We start from the raw sequence: 20,385 nt of genomic DNA, 5'->3' as shown, positions 1-20,385 counted from the left end.
ACCCCCGGCCGCCCCACCGCGCTCCCCGGGCGGCCCCGGCGGAGCTGGCCCCGGTACAACTACAAATCCCGGCATGCCATGCGCCGGCGAGCGCCGCGGCCTGCCCGCCACGGCCGCCGCGCGTTGCATGCCGGGAGTTGTAGTGTTGGGGCGGGGACGGGCGGTGGAATGCGTGACGTCTGTCCTGCTCTTGCGGGAGCGCCGTGGTGATTGGTTGTCCTTCATCGCGAGACGAAGAAGCATTTCAAACCGGCCAATCAGAAGGTTGCTATGGCTCGAACTGGCCAATGGCAGGGCGAGGGCGCGGGAAATTTAAATCCCGCCTGGAGCGGCCGGGGGTAGTGGCAGCGTGCTCGGAGGAGCGGTGCGGCGGCTGGCGTGCGGAGCCCGCGGTGGAGGTGCCCGGCTGCGGGAGGGGCTGCGGGCCTGCGGCAGGGAGGGGCCGGGTGCGGGACAGCGGGGGTGCGGGCCGTGCGCTGGCCTGTCAGAAGGGACGGGGCTTTGTCGGCGGCAGTCCCTATGGGGGGGTCCCTCTGGAGCCTTTCGGGTCTCCGCGGTCACAGGCTGCTGCCTGGAGTAGGGCTGGTGGGGCTGGCGTGTTCTGGAGCGGGCTGGGTGTTTCGCTGCACCGTGGCCGAAATGAAGCCGGTCTTTACGCGGTGGGTCACCCTGGAGCCGACCAAGGTGCAGGAGCCTGTCTCGTTACCAGTGTAGCTGCCTCCACATGCTGCTGGTTGTGCCGGCACAGCAATCCCTCCCGGGGCGGGGGGGGCTTCGCCAGTGAGTGATCTTGCCCTTCCATCAAAAGGGGTCGGGCTGTGGCTGGACGGGGTGCCTGTGCAATATCGGTATGTGACACAGCGAAAAAACTACTTAAGTGTGTGCAGTATGGGCGGAAAGATCAGTCTTGCTCCTTAAAACGACGACGCAGATGATGCGGCTGGAAGTGTTTTAAAACAATGTATATGTGTCTAATGCTTTTGTGTTAATGCTAGAGCCTGCTGTAACATCCAGGTGTTTAAAGACACAGTTGTTACCTTATTAGCATCTTTGATCGAGTCAGAGGCTGTTACTGTATCTAATATAGACAAGTGTTTCCCATTCTCGAGTACTGATCTCAGTTTTTAAATTTAACTTTTGTGGAGTAAACTCTGTTCATTTGCTCTATTTTCAGGCTTGGTTTTCTCCGTTTCCTCTCAAAAATCTAACAAGCAAGATGTCTGTAAATGAGAATGCCAATACAGCAGCAGCTCGATTGAACAGATTCAAGAACAAAGGAAAAGATACTACAGTGAGTATTTTGATGCAATTATTACTTTAGCCATAATCTCTTTTAACTATGAGTTGTAAAAGCCCAAGAACTTAAAATGAGTGTTTGTATATCCTCCAGGAAATGAGAAGGCGGCGTATTGAAGTCAATGTAGAACTGAGGAAAGCTAAGAAAGATGATCAGATGCTTAAAAGAAGAAATGTTAGCACTTTACCAGATGATGCTACTTCTCCCCTTCAGGAAAACAGGAGCAATCAGGTAAGTAGGTACCCAGCACAGGCGCATGTGCATGTCTTGCAATATAAGCTCATGCAGCCACGCTAGTTTGCATCCTTTCATGTGTGGGACGCAGCATTACTACGTTTACATCACCAGCTTAAGTCTGTACTACTGACTGTAACAGACACAACACCTTTAAGACTTAGTTTAGCTGGTTGTGTTTAAGCCTAGTGTAACAGTGGTGTAAAGTGCTTGAACAAAAAGCTTTCAGTAGTTCAGATAACTGTAGATAAAGCTGTAACTGATGAGGTTTTAGAGTATCACTTACTGATATAATCTTTTAATAAAGGAAGTGGTTGTAAACTGGGGTCTATTCACAGTATTATATAGAAGGCCTTTTGGTCATGAAGACACATGCCTCTCCCAACAAAGCATACATGTAACTTCTTATTGTGCAGGTTTTGGCACACTGGTCAGTTGAAGAAATAGTCAAAGGAGTTAATAGTAATAATATGGAGCTTCAGCTACAGGCTACTCAAGCTGCCAGGTAAGGAGTTCAGAGGTAATAAATTCAGCTGTGCAAGCCAGTAACTGGGCAAGGTAAAACAATTATGAACCTAAGCAGCTGCTTATGGCAGCAGCTATGGCTTTTACCAGACAGTATTTCAACAAACACCTGAGTCAACCTTAGATACAATGCTTAGGTGCATTTAACCTAGTCATAATTTTATCAAAATCATGTGGATTTTGAATATCTGAAGGGCCTGAACATTATACTAGAAGTAGTAATTCTTTCTAGTGGTTTCAGGGTGGCAAAACAAACAGTAGTCCATCTTAGAGTTGTAGGAGTGATAACAAATCCTTTGTTAAAGCAAAACAAATCTTTAAACTGTATTAACATGACTACAATATTTGAGTGCAGTGATCTACCTTAAAATAATGTGAACAGCAAGATGTCTGGGGTTAGAACTATGCCAAGTTTCATTTCTCTTTCCAATTCTAAAATCTCCTTTAGCAAGCTTGTATATTGCTGCTGTGCTGCTTCTGGCAGTCAGTAACCTCTCTCTGCTGAGAAACCTCTAGCAATTCAGATAAATTATGACTCTTGCAGGTCTACTTTATTTCCGAGTCTGAACGGCAGAACCTCTTGCACAGTGAAGACATGCCAAAACCAAAGTTAACAGAGGTTTAGGAAGCCTAGTGTTCAGCTTGTCTGTATTTCTCCTTCATGTCGCATTGCCTTAATGTTCAGAGAAAGCAATGCAATGTTAAACCTTTCCCTTTGTAAATAGGGATCTGTTTAGATTGTTCAATCTGTTTAGATCTCTGCAGGCAAAACCAATGCTTTCTGTTTGTATTTCTCCTTAGGAAACTCCTCTCAAGAGAGAAGCAGCCCCCAATAGACCACATAATTCGGGCTGGTTTGATTCCAAAGTTTGTCTCCTTCTTGGGCAGAGCAGACTGTAGTCCTATTCAGTTTGAATCTGCCTGGGCACTTACCAACATTGCTTCTGGCACGTCAGAACAAACGAAGGCAGTAGTAGATGGAGGGGCTATTCCAGCCTTTATTTCGCTGCTGGCCTCCCCCCATGCTCACATCAGTGAACAGGCTGTGTGGGCACTAGGAAATATTGCAGGTATGTCAATATGCTACACAACTGTTTCAGACCTTTTCCCGTATTTAAAATAGGAGGATGTTATGACGGACATGTCATGCAGCTCGCTGAGCTTCTGGTGAGCTCTGCCTTAATGGTTTTCAAGTAAAGACATGTTCTGCAATGTAGAGTATGCTACAGACAGGTCTTTATCTTCAGACCTGGTATGAGATGTTTCATGCTACACCTGGCAACCTGTGGATTGCTTCTGTGTTACGGTTCAGTTCTGATACTGCTATATATATATAATCATGCTACCACATAGGGCCTTTTCACATACCTCACTTGATGTTTTTGTGACTTTATCAGTGAGCTCTGCTCTGTATGTTGGCTTGGGGGGTAGAGGGGGGAGGAGCAGATGGCTTCCCTAACTGTAAGTGATGGCTGATATTCCTTGCTTTGAAACAGCTACTTACTGGTGTGAAAGTACTATATAATGAAGCTTCTCATGCACCTTTCAAGATTACTTGATCTGCCAGTGTTGGATCCCATTCTTAAAAATATTCTGGTCAAAATTCATATATAGTTAATACTGTACTTGCTGTTTTGTCATGGTTTCCAACAGCTGTGCCTTACAGAGAATAGAGAATCTTCATGTAAAGAAAATCGGCTCAAGAAAAGCCTTGTTTGGTTGGAGTTTTCTTAAACCTTTAGAGTGTTTTCCAAACTCCTTTATAAGGGCTTTTTGTACCTTGCAATAGGAGGACTCGGGCAGACTTCGACATTCCGTCAGCATTACACTATAGAACCCAGTCACGCAACCAGTGACTATAATGTATTTGAAGTCCCATATTATGGGAAGAGCTCTGTTCTAGTGGTAGGGTTTCAAAGCAACATACAAGTCCCTGCTTACTTATGAACTCCTAAGAAAAGCTGTATAGAAAACATATGCTGAATTACCTCTTTTTCCAACAGAAAAATTAAGCTCAGTGGCTTGATTAGAAAAACACATGCTTGTCATATGACTTCACAGTGTCAGTAGTCCTTTTGTCCTCTTATTTTCTTTAGCCCTTCTTAAGCAGTAGAAGACTTCATACTCTAACACATAATGATTCTGTATGCACATGTCCTTCTTCTCTGGTCTTCACCTGACTATTTTTCTCATTTTCTCAGGGGATGGCTCTACCTATAGAGATCTGGTTATTAAATTTGGTGCAATTGAGCCGCTGCTGAGTCTACTAGCTGTTCCTGATCTCTCTTCTCTGGCTGTAAGTGTGCAATATGATTCAAGTTACAATTACTAGTAAGTGAGTGAAAGTGCTCAACTAACTAAACAGTTGCTAACCATTTATTTCAACTCTTGCAGTCTGGGTATTTACGCAATGTTACCTGGACCCTCTCAAACCTCTGTCGCAATAAGAATCCTGCACCACCCATAGAAGCTATTGAGCAGATTCTTCCAAGTCTTGTTCGGCTCTTGCACCATGATGATCCTGAGGTGTTAGCAGACACATGCTGGGCACTTTCCTACCTAACAGATGGTTCCAATGACAGGATAGAAGTTGTAGTGAAGACTGGATTGGTGCCACAACTTGTGAAACTCCTGGGATGTAGTGAACTGCCAATAATGGTAAGCTATCAGACATGCAGGTTGCTGTTGGAGTCATGAATAAAAATGCAGTTAGAGCAGTGTCCATGTAACTGGTTCTTCCCACACATAAATCAGACGCTTGTTCTAGGTTTTGCATAGGTAAGGCTTGAGCTTCTATCCTGGTGGAGATTGCCCCACATGTGACAGTCAACAGCAGTAATCTATCAGGATTTTACATAATCATTGTATTTAACACACAGGCCAGCACAACAGGTCAACACCCTTTTAAAAGCAAGCTTTAACTCTAAACTGCTGTTGCAAATCTAAATTCAAAGGACAGTGTTTAGAAATGGGTTTTGCACATATTATAATTTTAGTATAATAAAACTGCATTAGTACTTATGACAAAGCTTAGGAAAACTGAGTAGTTTGCAGATTAGCCTTGGAAAGTGTGCAGCCTTAGCATGCTTAATGTCTGCATATGTAATGCTAACAAGGAGCTTAAAACTCATCATGCTGTTAACTGGGAAGGGTACAGTGAAAGGGCATCAAGTATGGCTGTATGTGTTCAAACACAGATTACATTATATCAATTTTCCTAAGTACTATTTTTGTGTTTATTTCAGACTCCTTCATTAAGAGCCATAGGGAATATTGTCACTGGTACTGATGAGCAGACACAGATTGTTATCGACTCAGGAGCACTATCTGTCTTTCCAAGTCTCCTTTCTCATCACAAAAACAACATTCAGAAAGAAGCAGCGTGGACCATGTCCAACATCACTGCTGGGCGTCAGGATCAGATTCAGCAAGTTGTAGACCATGGTCTTGTGCCTTATCTCATTGGTATTCTGAGGAAGGTAAACAAACTATATTTACTATGTCGAGGCTTCTGTTATTACTGCTATCTGTGTTCAAATACCCTGCTCTTGCTTTCACAGGGGGATTTCAAATCTCAAAAGGAAGCTGTGTGGGCTGTGACTAACTACACAAGTGGTGGAACAATTGACCAAATCGTATATCTGGTTCAGGCTGGTGTTGTTGAACCCCTGCTGAATCTCCTCTCAGCTAAAGACAGCAAAACTGTGCTAGTTATCCTGGATGCTATTTCGAATATCTTCCTGGTATGTGGATGTGGTATGCCTGATCACTGCCCAAGCTGTTGCTAATGGTTGTGCAGTAGAAAGATGCATGGCATCAACCTGAGGCTATTCCATGCTTGTCTCTTGCAGGCTGCTGAGAAGATTCATGAGACTGAAAAACTTTGCCTCATGATTGAGGAGTGTGGAGGTCTAGACAAAATTGAAGCTCTCCAGTCACATGAAAATGAACAAGTGTACAAAGCCTCATCCACCCTGATTGAGAAATATTTCTCAGCAGAAGTAAGTGGCTGCAGGATGACTTTTTTTTTCTACTTAGTTTTCTATTCTAGCACTGACTACTAGGTTAAAATGCCACTGCTCTTTCAAAACTCTTTCCTTTTTCTTCTAGGAGGAGGAAGACCAAAATGTTGTACCAGAATCTACTGCTGCTAGTTACACTTTCCAAATACAGGGCAATACTCCAGATACTTTCAACTTCTAGACCTTGCATATACTGTCACCACCTGCAAGTTGTTTGGCTAACAAATGACTGCCACCTCTGTCTTAATAGTTCTGTTTTTACTGGTTTTTTGTGACCTGTAGCACTTTGCTCAACTGAAACATACTTGAACAGTTCAAAACTGTACATATGATTTCTGAACTGTAATATTTCCTGGGTATATTTGTAAATACTTGTTCTCTTTCTGGTTCTTACTGTCCCTGTCAAGGATAAGAATGCAAGTGGGAAATACAAGCTTCTTGCAAAGAATGAGCCACTACTCTGCAAACCTCTTCAATGACCTATCATATTCTATACAACCTATTGCTGTAATCGATACTCTGAGTAGGCTTTTAAAGAGGGTTTTTATTTGAAGTTGAATAAAGTGATATTAATACAACAAATTGAACTGTCAATTGCTCTCTTAGTGGCTGATATGGTAAGTATAATCAGAAATGTACAGTGGCAAGAATGCAGGTCTAAGCCAGGAGAGATTTCATTCTAAAGATGATGGTCTTAGAACAGCTTGGTCACCCCAAGCTCTGACTTCTGCATATAGCAGCCTTCTGTTACTGCAGAACAAATAGATTTTCTGCTTCTCTCCAGCTACTCTTGCAGAAATCATCCTAGCCTGAGTGAAGCTAGCTTCTGTCTTTTAGAGAAATATTTGAAGACTATAGTAGCACTAATTAACCGCAAGTAATAGTGTAGAGGGAGGGGTAAGTACAGCAGTTAACCAATTGTATGTTTAGGTAGCCTTAGCACAGAGCATAGGAGATGGTTTGAAGCAGTTGCCTGCTAATGAGCAAAAAGGGAGGCCTTGCTTTAGAAGCTATTGTCCCTTTACTTCTGAAAATCATTTCTTATAGCAACCTGCTCTGTCCTCTAAAGGTGGTTGTGCAGGACAGGGTTGGAGTGGGGAGGTGGGTAGTGGATGTGAGGAAGAATTGTAGTCCTGTTTTCCAGCTTTGGAAAAAGCTGGATTGAGGCACTTCATTTACTGGGAGCTCACATGAGTCAATGTGTCTGAAAAATGGTATTGATTCAGCTCTGAGCTTCTCCAGATCTTATGATGGTATAGGAGAGGTCAGCTTTTCATGGCTAGATTGTTCATTAGTATGCCTTATATCTGAAACAGTATGTCACTTCAGTTTAGTAATAAAAGGTAGTGGGGAAATCTAATGCATAGGTGATTCTCCTGGAGATCCCATAAGCTTTGCTGCTGCCTTTGTGGGAGAGGGGAATAAAAAAACCCTCAAACAAATAAATAACCCCCCCTTGTGTTATAAGTGAACCAGATGAAAGAACCTTGTTTGGTCTTGTGCGTTAGTCTTGTGTGCTTCCAAGTCTGTTTTAAAGTGCATATGCATCTATGGGTGTAACTTTAAATTATTTGTTAGAATACCTGATCTCAAAAGGATTGTCTTTCTAAGTCTAGATTACTATTCTTATATACTGCTAATAAGGACCTCTTCAAATGAGTTGCTGCTACTGTAGCAGATGTTGCTCTCACTTGCATTATTGTGGTGCAAGTCTACTATTATGTCTGATCGCAAAAATCACACCCTCCCTAACAGGAGGCTGATGACTACATGTATACCCACAGGACTTCTCTGTGCAAGCCACTTGTTTGGATCTTGGGTACTGTTGCATAGTGATAAGGTTATAAAAGGTAGCAGGTAATTTATGTCTACATCCATTGTTTTTTTTTTAAAGGTTAGCAGCAATGGTGTTTCCTGCAGAGCAGTCACTTGTGAACTCTGCCAGCCTAAGAACCTCTGCTGGGCTATTGAAGCCACGTGAGTTCCTCCAGCCAGCTCCAAACCTGGCCTCAGAGACACTTGCACCATGGTCACTGGTGTAGCACCTGGGGGCCGCAGATTTTTACCTGTCATGAAAGATACTGTCTTTTAAAAAACAGTTTTCCTGAACTGATTAATGGTGACTCTTGCCTGTACCACTTTTAACTGTTTTTTCTTTACCCCAAAACAAAGTTGCAGCAAGTAATAAGCTTCACTATAGGAGTCTTTAAAGGCAAATAGACCAATGGCTTTTGTAACCCTGTTGCATCTTATGCTTGATAAGTTAATGTCGGTGTTACTAACCTGTCTCTGTCCCTGTGCTGCCAGAGACTGAACAGTGGCTGCGGCATGTTCCCAGCCCTGCTTGCCTTCTGTACTTATGGAGAGACTGCAGGTGGCACCCAGCACCTGCCGAAGAAGCTGTAGATGGTGCCAGATTGTGGAGCAGAACGCAAGTCTAACACCACAGACACCGCAACACCCTTGGGACTAGATCCTGGTATTATCTTAGCAGTACCCATGCAAAGTAGAAAGAACCATCTGCCTCGCAATGCCAAAGCCTTTAATGTTCTGGGGAAAAAACCCCAACCAAATAGGCCTTTTATGTATCTGCAGGGAAGTCTCACGCTGCTTTGTTGTCAAACCTCCACCTTTGACTTAAAAGCTTAGTTACAAATTCATGATTTTCTGTGTAACCATCTGTAGCAACTGAAAGAATTGACCTATATAAAAGCAATTATGCAAAGTCAGCTTTCATAAATCATTGCTTCCACATACTTTATATTTGTGGGTTTATAAGGGCAATGACTTATGAAACATATTTCAGAATTCTTGAGTAATTTTGGTTTTCCAATTCTGTGAAGTATCACATCTTCCCATAGAGGGTGCTACAGGCAGCCTCACACTCTCCTTTGCCTCTAAGATGTTGATGTGGAGTTTCATCCAGCCTGGACCACTCGGGTATGATGATGTACTTTATTTTTCTGTTAAGAAAACACTGAGATAAAATCCCTCGGGGCACCTCTTGTAGTTGCAGAAAACATCTACATGCTGATTTCGAAGTGTTTAGCTAGATGAAATATTGAATATGAGGCATAATCTTTTGTAAGCGGCATGTTAAAGTACTGTTATAAAGCATAATGCCTTACTTTAATCTCTTTTTAGCATAAATGCAGTTAATTTGATTTTTCTATCTCTGTTTATAGCAAAGGGGATGAGAATATAGGACACTTGTTGAATAGTGCTATCTCTAATTTTTTTCTCTGAAGTACTTGTTAAAGAACTATCTAATATGTTGAGTTAATAATAGAACTCTGCAAATTTTTCTCTAGATGCCTGACAGCTCAGTGTCTTAATAATTAACTTTCTGGGGACTGAGACTTTGTTTTTATCCAAGAAAAATGTGTTCAGCCTATCCATCAATGAGCCCTGCTCTTGGCAGCATGTATTTCCACAAGCAACAGTCTACAGTGATTATGAGTAAGTGACTGGGGTGAGTCACTCCTTATTCTAAGAAAATGCAAACTATTTCTGAGGTTAGGATCACAGTCACCCATTAGGCTGTGTCTCTAGCTTAAAAAGGTGGTAGGAGCAAAAAGGGAGAGGAGAATTTTTATTGCTCCTGGTTCTTGGTTTGTTGGTTGGTCTTCTGGTTTTTGGGTTTTTTGTTGCCCAGTCAGATTTAAGAGCTACCCTTCCTCATTTGGTAAATGCCCAAGTCAGGACAAGGGCTAGAATAAATGTCTGGTGGCCTGTGTGTCAGGCTGCCAACCTCTCTGTGCTGAGAGCAACAATAACAGACCCCTGCTGACATAAACTGGCTTGGAATGCAGTTGTTGCTAACGCTGTTTTATCTGTGGAGTGATGGCAAGATTTCAGTCTCACATCTCGGCAAATGTAACCATCTCTGAAATTCTGATGCTGCCTGTGTGATTGCTTCTAGTTGCTGTTCCCAAAGATGCTAGGCTCTGAAAGAAGAGCAGAGGCTTTGGAGTCCTGTTGTTCAATAGCATGTCTGTTCATTTTCCACTACAGGAAGAATGGTTTAAAACTGTGGAAAAGCTAGAAATGGTTAAATTAGGAGAAATCTATTCTTAATTTCCCTGTGATTTAGACTGAAATATTCCTTGAAGTGAAGCTGCTTCCTGCTACTCTATACAGAATTATTTAAATTGCACAGAACTGCAGTGGTATATCAGCAAAAAGGAACAGCTGTAAGTCTACAGGAAGAGGAATTCACTAGCCAACAATATTTCACATGTCTCTCCTGTTTCTAAATCTATTTTACAGCAGAGCAAACTAAGATAGGAGAAAGTTATCCACAGATGTTCAGAAAGTAGCTGGCAGAATTAACCTGGAGCTTGGGAATCCTGATGTCCATGCCTCCTGGTGCCCATGGCACCTCTGGTCATGATTATCCTTTTGCTGAATATAGGATTATCCCAGCAGTGTTGAATCCCTCCTGTGATAAGGTACAACGTGACATTTAAGCATAGGTCTAAACTTCGGGAGTGCGTGCAATTTGGGGAAGATGTAGTGTTATTCAGAACAGAAGTAATTAATAAAGGTTAACTGTGACTGGTGATATTTGGCCACTAGAGGAAAATGTTGGGACTTTTCCCTTGAAACCTAATAGGAAACGCATTAACCCTTTGGTCTGGGTTAAACAGTTAAGCTCGACTCGCCTTCAGGTAAATGGGTTGGGAGAACCACAGAAGAGGGAATTAAGCGATCCCCCTTTAAGGCTGGGAGGCGTGTGCCCAACCCAGTTGCAAAGTTCAGGGGAAAAAAAGCATCCACAGGAACACTCAAGCTACAAGTGTGCAGCGCTGTTCATTGTGTTTGGAAAACACTTCCTTAGTCATCCCCACCATGGCACTGGTGTGAGTTGGGCAGACGTGCAGCATGTAGAGAGCTAAGAAAGAAATTATTTGCTGGGACTTTTGTAGCACTTCATATGGAATAAGGGTCACTGGATTCCAGTCCTGTTCCTGACTGCAGAGCACTGTCTGTCTCAGGCTGGCTCCAGGAAATGGACGCTCTTCCGCAGAAGCCAGAAGATTTCATGGAAGAGCTGTGGCCTGTTTCCAGGTTGCAGTTCACCCGCTGCCCTGGGGAGTGTCATTAGTGGGAGGGAAGTGAAGTTGGGATTTAAAGGGATGAGGAGAAGAGAGAAAAATTAAAGCAGGGTGGAGAAAAGGCCTGTTAATTCTTATTAGGCAGGACTTGCTTGGGCACATTAAAATGTTGTGCTAATCATTTAAATAAAGCAATGGGTCAAATCCAGAAGTAATGTATAAATCGTGCATCAGGAAGGGAGTTTCAATTGACTGACACACTAAAAGCAAAATTAATGGCACAGACTTCACTGCGGAAGAGGCTGGATTACACCTATGAGCTGTACAGAAGAGGCAGTATAACGAGGAAGCTTTCTACTTTATGTTGTATCTCTCTCAATTTGCATTGCAATGTCAAATGAAAACCATAGGGTCATCTTTTGAAGGTGTGATTTTTAATATATAAAAATATAAATCTAGTGAAAAGCTGCCTAATTTGCTATCTGTAACAGTTTGTGTAGAGGTTCATAGTGGTAAAACAGCTATAATGCCAGGAGTGTGTAAAAATGCTCTGTGGGCATGTGGAAGATTGGAGGTACAAAGTTATCAGAAAATCTTGAACAATCTCCAAGGCGCATTTCCACCATCCAAATCACTTCATTTTTACCCACTATATGAAACAGATGTAAAAATAGCTCTTTCATCAGTGGATTGCTACACATATTTGGGCTGCAGAGGTTCAATTCTGTTCAAAGCAATACTGTGAAATCATTTGCAGAATGTCGCTGTTAATCAGAAGCAGCAATTTAATGTTACGTACCCATCTCTCCTCCCACCCCCAGCTCCCCTTCCCAATTCTGAGCAGGAAACGACACTTGGACGGAGCTCAGCGTACTAACTTTCTGGATAGACTCTCTAGGAATGAGGAGGGACTTGAATTCGCTCCATATGTCATTTCCTTTCCCCTAATGGCTAAAAAAAAAAAACCACCATTGCCGCAGCCTATATAACTTACAATAGAGAGAACATTACCAGTATAGGAAAATAAAGGCAGGGGGAGGGGACAGACAGGACATCCATGTTCCACTTCTGAAGAACTTCTTTGCAAAATTTGATTTGAATTAAGCAGGAATCTTTCTTCTGTGTAGAAGGATTGCTTTGTATAGCTTCTGAAATTAAAGCTATTACCCCATCTCTATTGAAGTGTATTCAACACCTGCAGCCAGACATGGATTAGAAAAAGAAAATACAAGCAGAGGTGGAATGGTAACAATTGTGTGAGATTTAAATTAAGTCAGAAAGGAAAAACGGAGGTGATTGAGGAAGGTTGACAACAGGGATGTAATAATTTCTAATAAAACCAGTTTTAATAGCAAATAATCCTAGCAATTACTTAAGAAAAACTAGAAGATAATGGCCCATTCCTGCAATAAGCATTTGTCCAGACTACCTTTAATGTTTTTTTTCTGTTCACTATAACCAATAGCATATGCAGATATCTTAACACTGGTGCAAAATAGAAAATTTGATCTGCTACATTGCACAGCAGATTTGCAGCTGTCAACAGAATTCAGTGTGCCATAGTTAACATGACCAAACCCCCATTTTAACTAAACGCAAAGCTCACTTCCTCATAGCCAGCCTACTGGATACTAGACTCAAATTGAAATATATTTCAAGCAATATAATCCAAGTTTGTTAAATTTGTGGCAACCAAATTGTGCAAGGCACTTGGCAGAACAACCGGGATATGACATTTGCTCAAAAAAGCCTGAATTTTGCAGTCAGTGAATGAATACATATGCATAAAGGGGCTAGATGTATCTGCTTGCAGGATGATTGCATCTGGTTAGAGAACATATTGCCTGATTAGCCATATTGCCCCTGAATTCTACTGCTAAAAAGAAAAGAAAAAAACCCCAAACCTCCAGTTCTATTTTAAAGGGTTTCAAGAGTGGAATAAAGGAATGATTCAAGACACATGGTGACAGATTTTGCTTTAGGTTACTTTTAGCACTTCACTAGACCCACTAACCTACTTACATATCTGTGCTGTTCTTCTCTGGCATGCAACCTTGCTTTATAGTTGTTAGGATGAAATAATTTCAGAGATAACTTTATCTTAAATCCTCTCAAATCAATTTCACAGTGGAATGGTGGGTGATTCTGTTAAAAGAAAACATGAAAGAAGCTAGCGCAGACTGTGGATGGGTTAGGTATTTCTGCAGGTCAGAAGGTGTTAGGAATTGATAAAAAAAAGGATTGTTGTGCTTACTGAACCTGCAAATGCTTTTGTATCATGATTGATCTTATTTATGGATTTATTTTTCATGTAGTTTATAAATATCTACAGACTCGTTAACATAAAACAAAAACAGTGTGAGTGTAAGCAGTACGCATGTTTTAAGAAAGCTCATTCTGAACCTCAGTGGTTGCTTCCCTGTGACAGAAAGTAATCATCTTGTGGAGTTAAGGCTCTGTTAGCTCTTTTTGTCTTTCAGCCTGGCAGATTTAATTACCTGTAGGAGTACACGATGTTGTTACAATTTGATAAATCTCCTAGAATTAATCTGGTCTCTTGAATGGAAATCTTTGGAAGTAACTTGTATGAGACACGTGAAAATTCACTTGCTTGAAGAAACACGGAAAATCAGAACTACCCCGAGATGCTTGCTTTCTCTGCCAGCATTAGACGGGCAGAGGAGTCCGTTGCCAGCGTTGTTACCTATCCGTATCAGTATTTGTCTCTGATATATACCCATGGTCCCTGTAACAGTTTGGAACACGATAAATTAGTCCTCTTGAAAACCTCATCTTAACCCCTGGCATGTGGAATTCTGTGAAGCTAAAACCATGATGTTTTAATCCCTAAATATCTAGATAAGTAAGGATGGCAAATAAGAATGAGCTAATTATGCTAAAGTATTAAGGCTTATCAGCCAATGTTCTAGGGCTTTTTGGGAGTCAGGAAAGCATCTCTGCTTTCCTTGGCTGCATGAATGGAAGGTGCATCACAGAACATTTTTTACTTCTTCCAAAGCATTAAATAGTGGCTATGGCCCAAGCAGGATGTTAACTAGGTAAACAAAGAGATTGATTTAACATGGCAGCTACCTTCCCATGTATCACTGCTGATCAACAGTGTGTAAGGGGTGAATTTACAGCAGCAGGACTGAGTCAGCTTTTGGCATGACCGTCAGTGGCACCCTGCTCTCAGCATCAGTGTAATTAAGACTCAGGGAGACTTAGAATATAGGAGATTTTACAGCTCATCTTTTGCAGACAATAGAACTATTATTTCAGATCGATGCTGGGCCATGGGGGATAAGGAAGATTAGGGAAAGTTTGGTATTCCTTTAGTGGCTAAATAATATGGCTTGCTTAAATACAGTGCTGTATGTCAACTCCCTTAAATACTTGTTTGGGCTGACAGTCTTCCTAATAACACTTCATTTGTCTAAGCTGCATACCACTGGGACAAATACATGCTGTGTCAAGTTGAATCAGACAATATCTGGAGACAGATGTTGTAGTACGGTAGTAAAGTAAATTCTTGATACATGTCGCAAAGAGGAGACTGTTTCTAACCATCTTATTCTGTAAGGTCTTTTATGAACCTGTTTATATTGCCCAAAAAAAGCTAAGGATGAGATTCTACAGTTGTTTCATTCACAGAGCAACATGATAAAGTCCTGCTGCAGAGCAGTTGCATGATGGAACACATGGTTCTTCAGGAAACCTTAGTAATTTTAGTTGGGATACTTAGTGTGTAGCTCTCAAAGCACTTGACAAAGCCAGTCGTCCAAGAGTCTGGTAAAGAAACTATTATCAACAATACTCTATGGATAAATAAGTGGAAATGATGGGAGAATAAAGGAAATATTTTTCAGAATGAGACCTTTTTGGCTCAGGACTTTTGAAGACCTAATTTGTACTTTGAGTCAGCATTCCCATCGATGTTGAATGTAAGACAAATCAGGGAAAATATTTTAAGCCTGAGATACTTCATTATGCTTGAAGACTGAAGCTAGGCTCTGCCTTTTGTGCTGGGCTGTTAAAAATCCTATGCAAAGCCTGCCGTTGGGCTATGGGTTGTGAGGCACTGTACAGCACAGAATGATGTTGAGTTGAGCCAGACAGTGGGGCTGCAACATGGGTGTAATCTCTAATTTTTTGCCCAAGCACCAGGACATGGTTTCTTACAATAATTTACCTCTTTCAGAAAGTGAGTTTTAGGCTCTGGCTAGTAATAAAATGCAATGCAATACATCTATTTATTGTCTGTTCAATGCCTGTCTCTTTAAAATCTGCCCTTCCTCTTCTTCCTCTAAAGTGGCATTAGGATAGTGCTGTCCTGCAGGACATGAGGAAGAAATAACATGGCTAAAGAACTGCACAGAGTATCTGTGCATCAGTTACTGATCTGTTCTGGATGGATGGACTTAAAGTTATCTTAGTGACTAACCACTGGAAAATCCTGTGATATGGGAGCTCATGCATTTTTTTGTAGCCACAGCTGCAGTCATTTCCCTTCAGAGATGCATCATTTCCCCAAGACACATCCTGTCTCAGAGGGCTACGGTGTCTGCTGCTCCAAGCTTCTGTCCCCTCTCTCAGTAGCCAGACTATGGGTGGAGATTTCCTTCCTAGTTTCTTCTCCTGAAAAGCTTCATCTCAAGCTCCAGCTTGAGAAATGGATTGAATCTTGACCTCTTGCATAAACATTGTCTCTGCATGCCAAAGGGAGTCTTAGTGAGAACCAGAGCCCCTGTCTAGACGTGCTTCTTCATCGTATAAGTCTGACAGGTATGTCTTCCATTGCTGGGGTAACTCTCTTCGTCTCTGAGTAGTAATGGTGCCAGAGTTAAACCAGATACTTAAGCATGTGCATCTGAATACATTAATGTAGCTTGTTTGCTTCACCAGCAACACAAACAATGCTCCAGTCTGATAATGTTCATAATCTGCAAAGGGAATAAAGGAATCTTGTACAAAGTGAAACTACCCATTCCTACTCTGTCTGCCTGAAATGCAGAAGCACTTTATACATGACTTCAGTTAGCGTTTGATTCTTTTGCACAGAAGAGTGGCATGAGGGTAACGTTGCCTCACGGAGGACAGAATTCCATTCAGGAACGGGGCAAAGCCATGATGGATCTGCAATGAATTTAGGAAGTACTACAGTACTTTAGGAATTTGCTACAGTAAGAAGTTAACGATTGGCTTAGAGAAGGATTAGAAGAAAAAACCTGTGCCAAAGAGGCATCCTAGGAGAACGATGCCCACTGCAAGCAAAGATGTTGATGGAGCAGGTCAAGACTGCTAATCTAGCCTAATGACTAGATCTTACTGAGCAGTGTGTTGGGACATCATCTTAGGTAAGGTCTGCTTGTTAGCAGGCATCGCAATAACACGGTAAGAGGAAGCCCTTGCTTTGAAGAGCCTTGCTGTGTTAATGGTAGAAATTGGCTTGGGACAGACAGTACATGCTAGTGAAAAGTACACGGCAGGCAAACAAACTAAGGCTTGCTTCTTTAAAAGGATGTTCTGCAAAGTGATAAATAGGAATGCTTTGAAAGGGAATGACTTAATCAGGCAAATTAAGAAAGAGGCAGGGAACACTGGTGGCATAAATGTTCAACATTCTTCATAATTATTTTTTTTTATTCATTTTTTTTTGCCAATGTCAACAAAGCTTTACCAAAGGAAAAAAAAAAAAAAAGGAAAAATATCGATGTGATAAGAAAGGGAACAGATGTGTAAATATTTCAAGTTTATTTCTTTTCAGATTAAATTGGACCTGATGAATTTAAATCTTAATGGGGTTGCCCAAGTGTATACTGCTGCAATACTTTTCTTCTCAGAACTACACCATTAGGTGGCAAAAAATAGGCATTTAGCATTACCAGTTGTACATACAATGGAAATACATCACAGAGAAAAAGGAAATGGAGGTATAATTCTCTTCTGATCAATGCTGTCTTTAACTCAAATGATCTCTAGGGGGGGTGTCTATAATTCAACCACAACAGGCTCTGGGGAATTTAGTAAATGATGACTAATAGAAAGAAATACAATCCAAATAATTGTAAATATCATTATTTAAAGAAATGTCTCAGAAAAATAGTTTCAACCTTTTAACTTACAAAAGTTTAATAATAGGGGCAGAACTCTCTTGTTTTCTTGATATCATAACAGAAGCTGGGGAAGAATGTGATACACCACCAGGCAGCAATCATTACTGCTGAAGGAATGTGCTGTGATTAAACCTCTATACAGAAAGAAATGGAATGTAATTCGTAAATGTTGATTTGCTTTGAACACACACCACATGCTGAAGAATGAGTTTCCAGTGTACTCTTCCATTTCTAAACATGGAGAGGACCTCACCTCCAAAAAATTAACTACAGCTATCTCCTTCTAAAAATGAACAGTATTTGGTTAAAGATGTTTGTTCATGATTCCCAGTGTCCAAAACCACTAAATCCTTTGAGAAATATCTGTGAATGCAAAGCCTTTTTTTTCTTCCTATTGGGAAATTCAAGAAATCAAAGCCCTTTTTTGTGCAGCTATAGAACAAAAAAAGTTTTTGTATTTCTAAATACTTCTTCAAAATTTTTGCTACTATGGTATCAGCTATTTTGTCTTTATGGACTCCTCTATAATCCTGTCGGTGTCCTCAAGATGCCCGAGCTTACCCTTTTTCTATATGTTTCCTCTAGCCCTTGAGACTGTGCCCCAGTTGCTACCTTCTGGCTAAAGAGGACTGAATGGGGCTCCCTCCTGAGCCCAGCACAGGGCTGTCATCCAAAAGTGAGCTGCAGGGTGATGCAAGGCACTCCCTTCCCTCCGGATTTGAGCTAGCTACCTCATCTTGAAAGGATTTGTTGCTCAATGATATCAGCCTAGAGTGAAATATGGATCACTTGTCAGCAGCTAATAATGATATTTGCTTGCTTATCTCACAAGATCAGCACTGTAAAGCATGAAGCCTTTTCCCACCCTTGAAATGGAACTGCATAAAGATGAAATTTCCTGTAAACTGTTGGCTACTAAAACCTAAAGCAGGATCAGCAAGATATCTATTCTATTAATCTGAGAATATTTTGAGAACTTGGGGGATAGCACTGGCACAAGAAACTCTTGTTCATAACATTCAAGTGGAATTCTTGTGTTGGAAAAATAGCACTTTCAATCATCAGCTACTGTCAGTGTCTCTGGTCTCTTACACTCGCCTGCAGTTCCTGGCGCTTTACAAGGCTTCCTGACCTCTGCTCTCTGCAAATCTTCAGCAGATCCCTCACGGAGCTGCTCATCTTAAATTCTGCCTGGCAATTATACTCAGTGATGGGGATAATGAATAAAAATCCTGATTTCCCTATGGAATTGGGAGATACGATGGGACAGAAACATCTGCAGGACATCCAAGGTGCAGTCACTGTGATGCTTATACAAAGCCAGATGGGAAGAAGCGAGCAGTTTGCATCTGGTGCATCCGTCTGCCCAAGTGCAACCTGATCTAGGTCATTTCTACTTCTCTTAGTCAGGAGGGGACATAGTCCTGACCTAAATGGGACACGTATCATGCCTGCAGGTGCTAATGAAAGCTAAAGCCCCTCTTCTCTCATCCTATTAAATACATACCTACTGTACAGAACTTTCTTATATGTCACTGATGCATTTCAGCTGTATTAGTAAACCAGCTCAAGACATGTAGGCTATTTAAAAATAAATAAATAAAATGAAATACTGCACATATTTTAAAAAAAATGCACAGCACTATCAGTAATCTTGCAGACAGTGCATTGTATATAGCGAACCAAATGCACAAACTGTCAAATAATGTTCTAACACTTGCGATATATCACGGTATTTTCACTGAAAGGTGAGCAGCCTATCCAAAAATCTTAGAAAAATGTATAGTTCAGCAAGCTCCTTTCTGAAAAGCAGTATGAAACTAATTATACTTCATGACTTTTAAAACACTTTTAATGAAAGCATTAAAATGTTCATATACCTACCGAGCAATAAAATACTACATTTAATCCCAATAGGTTGGTTTTTCTTTAAGTATTGGCATTGCAATTAATGTCTTACACACTCGTTATCCATTAGAGAAAGATCATGTGGCAAGAGTACTATGTTTAACATAACACTAAATACTTTTCTGAAATTATATCAGAATTATTGAATGCTGGGTCCAGAGTGCTGCAGGACCCCAGAAACAAATGATGACCGCATGTTAGGAAAGATCTAGAGTAACCTAAAAATATGTTAAGTAGTTGAAAAGTAGCTTTATATTTTGGTTCAGCAGTGACCAGGTAATGTTGCAATATTTGCAAACCATCAGGCATTTGCTTTATATAGTTGGTTTTAGAAAAGGATAATGACCTGGCTATGTGAATTCGCAACAGATTGAGACTTTAATGGTATGACCTTCAGTTATGTAGGCTGATTTTCTTCTTTTTTTTTTTTTTCTTAGTGCAGGAATCAGGACACCTGGAATGTCTTTGAGGTGTGTATGATTTTACGTAACTATTACCTAATAACTTTTTTAACTGTTTCAGTGCAGCATATAAGCCATAGAATCAGCAGATACATTGTCTTTTGTAGTAAGTGAAGTTTAGATTTCACTTTTCACTTTTTTCAAATTCTCTTTGCTTGAAGTAAGTGGCCAAGCAATTAATTGGCATTTTCTCTCATGCTCTGTCTATGCTGTAAAGAAAGGTTCATTTCTAACACATTAGCTTTGCGTTAAACAATTAGGCAGGCAATGGTACGTCCTGTGTGAGGAAGGGATCCCAGGTCCCAATCCATGAGGAAGGGATCCCAGGTCCCAGTCCCAGGACTCCCCTGCCCCTGGGTGATGTGACATTGGAACAGCAGCGACTGCCACTGCAGCAGGAAGCACTGAAAATTCCTACCTGGAACAGCCTGGTGCTTAAAAGACACTTTGGGAGGAAGGAGATGTGAGCCCACATGCACCAGCTGCGGGGAGGGCTCTCATTTTGAGGGAGGAAAGCTTTGACAGCCACATCCCACTTCCAAGGCCTTCAGTGGGAAAAAACCCGTTCCTTGCCCCAGCTTTGATTTAACAAGGCCCAAGCTCCGAGCTCTGCCAAGGTGGGACCACTCCAGACGTGCTCATAGCTCAGTTCCAGGTACATCACTCCAGAAAGTCACCCCTGGGTGTCCAGACCTTATCAGCTGCCTGAAGCACAGGTCACATTTTCATCCTATGTTTGGATCCCAATCCGTAGGCTGGATTCTA

General features: G+C 41.4%; 1 protein-coding gene across 1 annotated transcript; it reads left to right on the top strand.

Annotated features, from left to right (window-relative positions):
* Positions 1 to 298: 298 nt before the first annotated feature.
* On the top strand, positions 299 to 6,660 carry KPNA2 (karyopherin subunit alpha 2). Its single transcript, XM_055798031.1, has 11 exons — positions 299 to 398; positions 1,175 to 1,291; positions 1,391 to 1,528; positions 1,948 to 2,036; positions 2,858 to 3,126; positions 4,258 to 4,352; positions 4,451 to 4,714; positions 5,302 to 5,535; positions 5,617 to 5,799; positions 5,908 to 6,057; positions 6,167 to 6,660. Exons 2-11 carry the CDS (start codon positions 1,217 to 1,219, stop codon positions 6,257 to 6,259), a joined length of 1,590 nt encoding a protein of 529 aa, XP_055654006.1. The 5' UTR covers positions 299 to 398; positions 1,175 to 1,216; the 3' UTR covers positions 6,260 to 6,660.
* The last annotated feature ends 13,725 nt before the right edge of the window (positions 6,661 to 20,385 follow it).

The sequence above is a fragment of the Falco peregrinus genome, chromosome 2, assembly GCF_023634155.1.
Source record: "Falco peregrinus isolate bFalPer1 chromosome 2, bFalPer1.pri, whole genome shotgun sequence".
Taxonomy (NCBI): Eukaryota; Metazoa; Chordata; class Aves; order Falconiformes; family Falconidae; genus Falco; species Falco peregrinus.
This window is presented reverse-complemented; position numbering and strand designations above follow the sequence as displayed.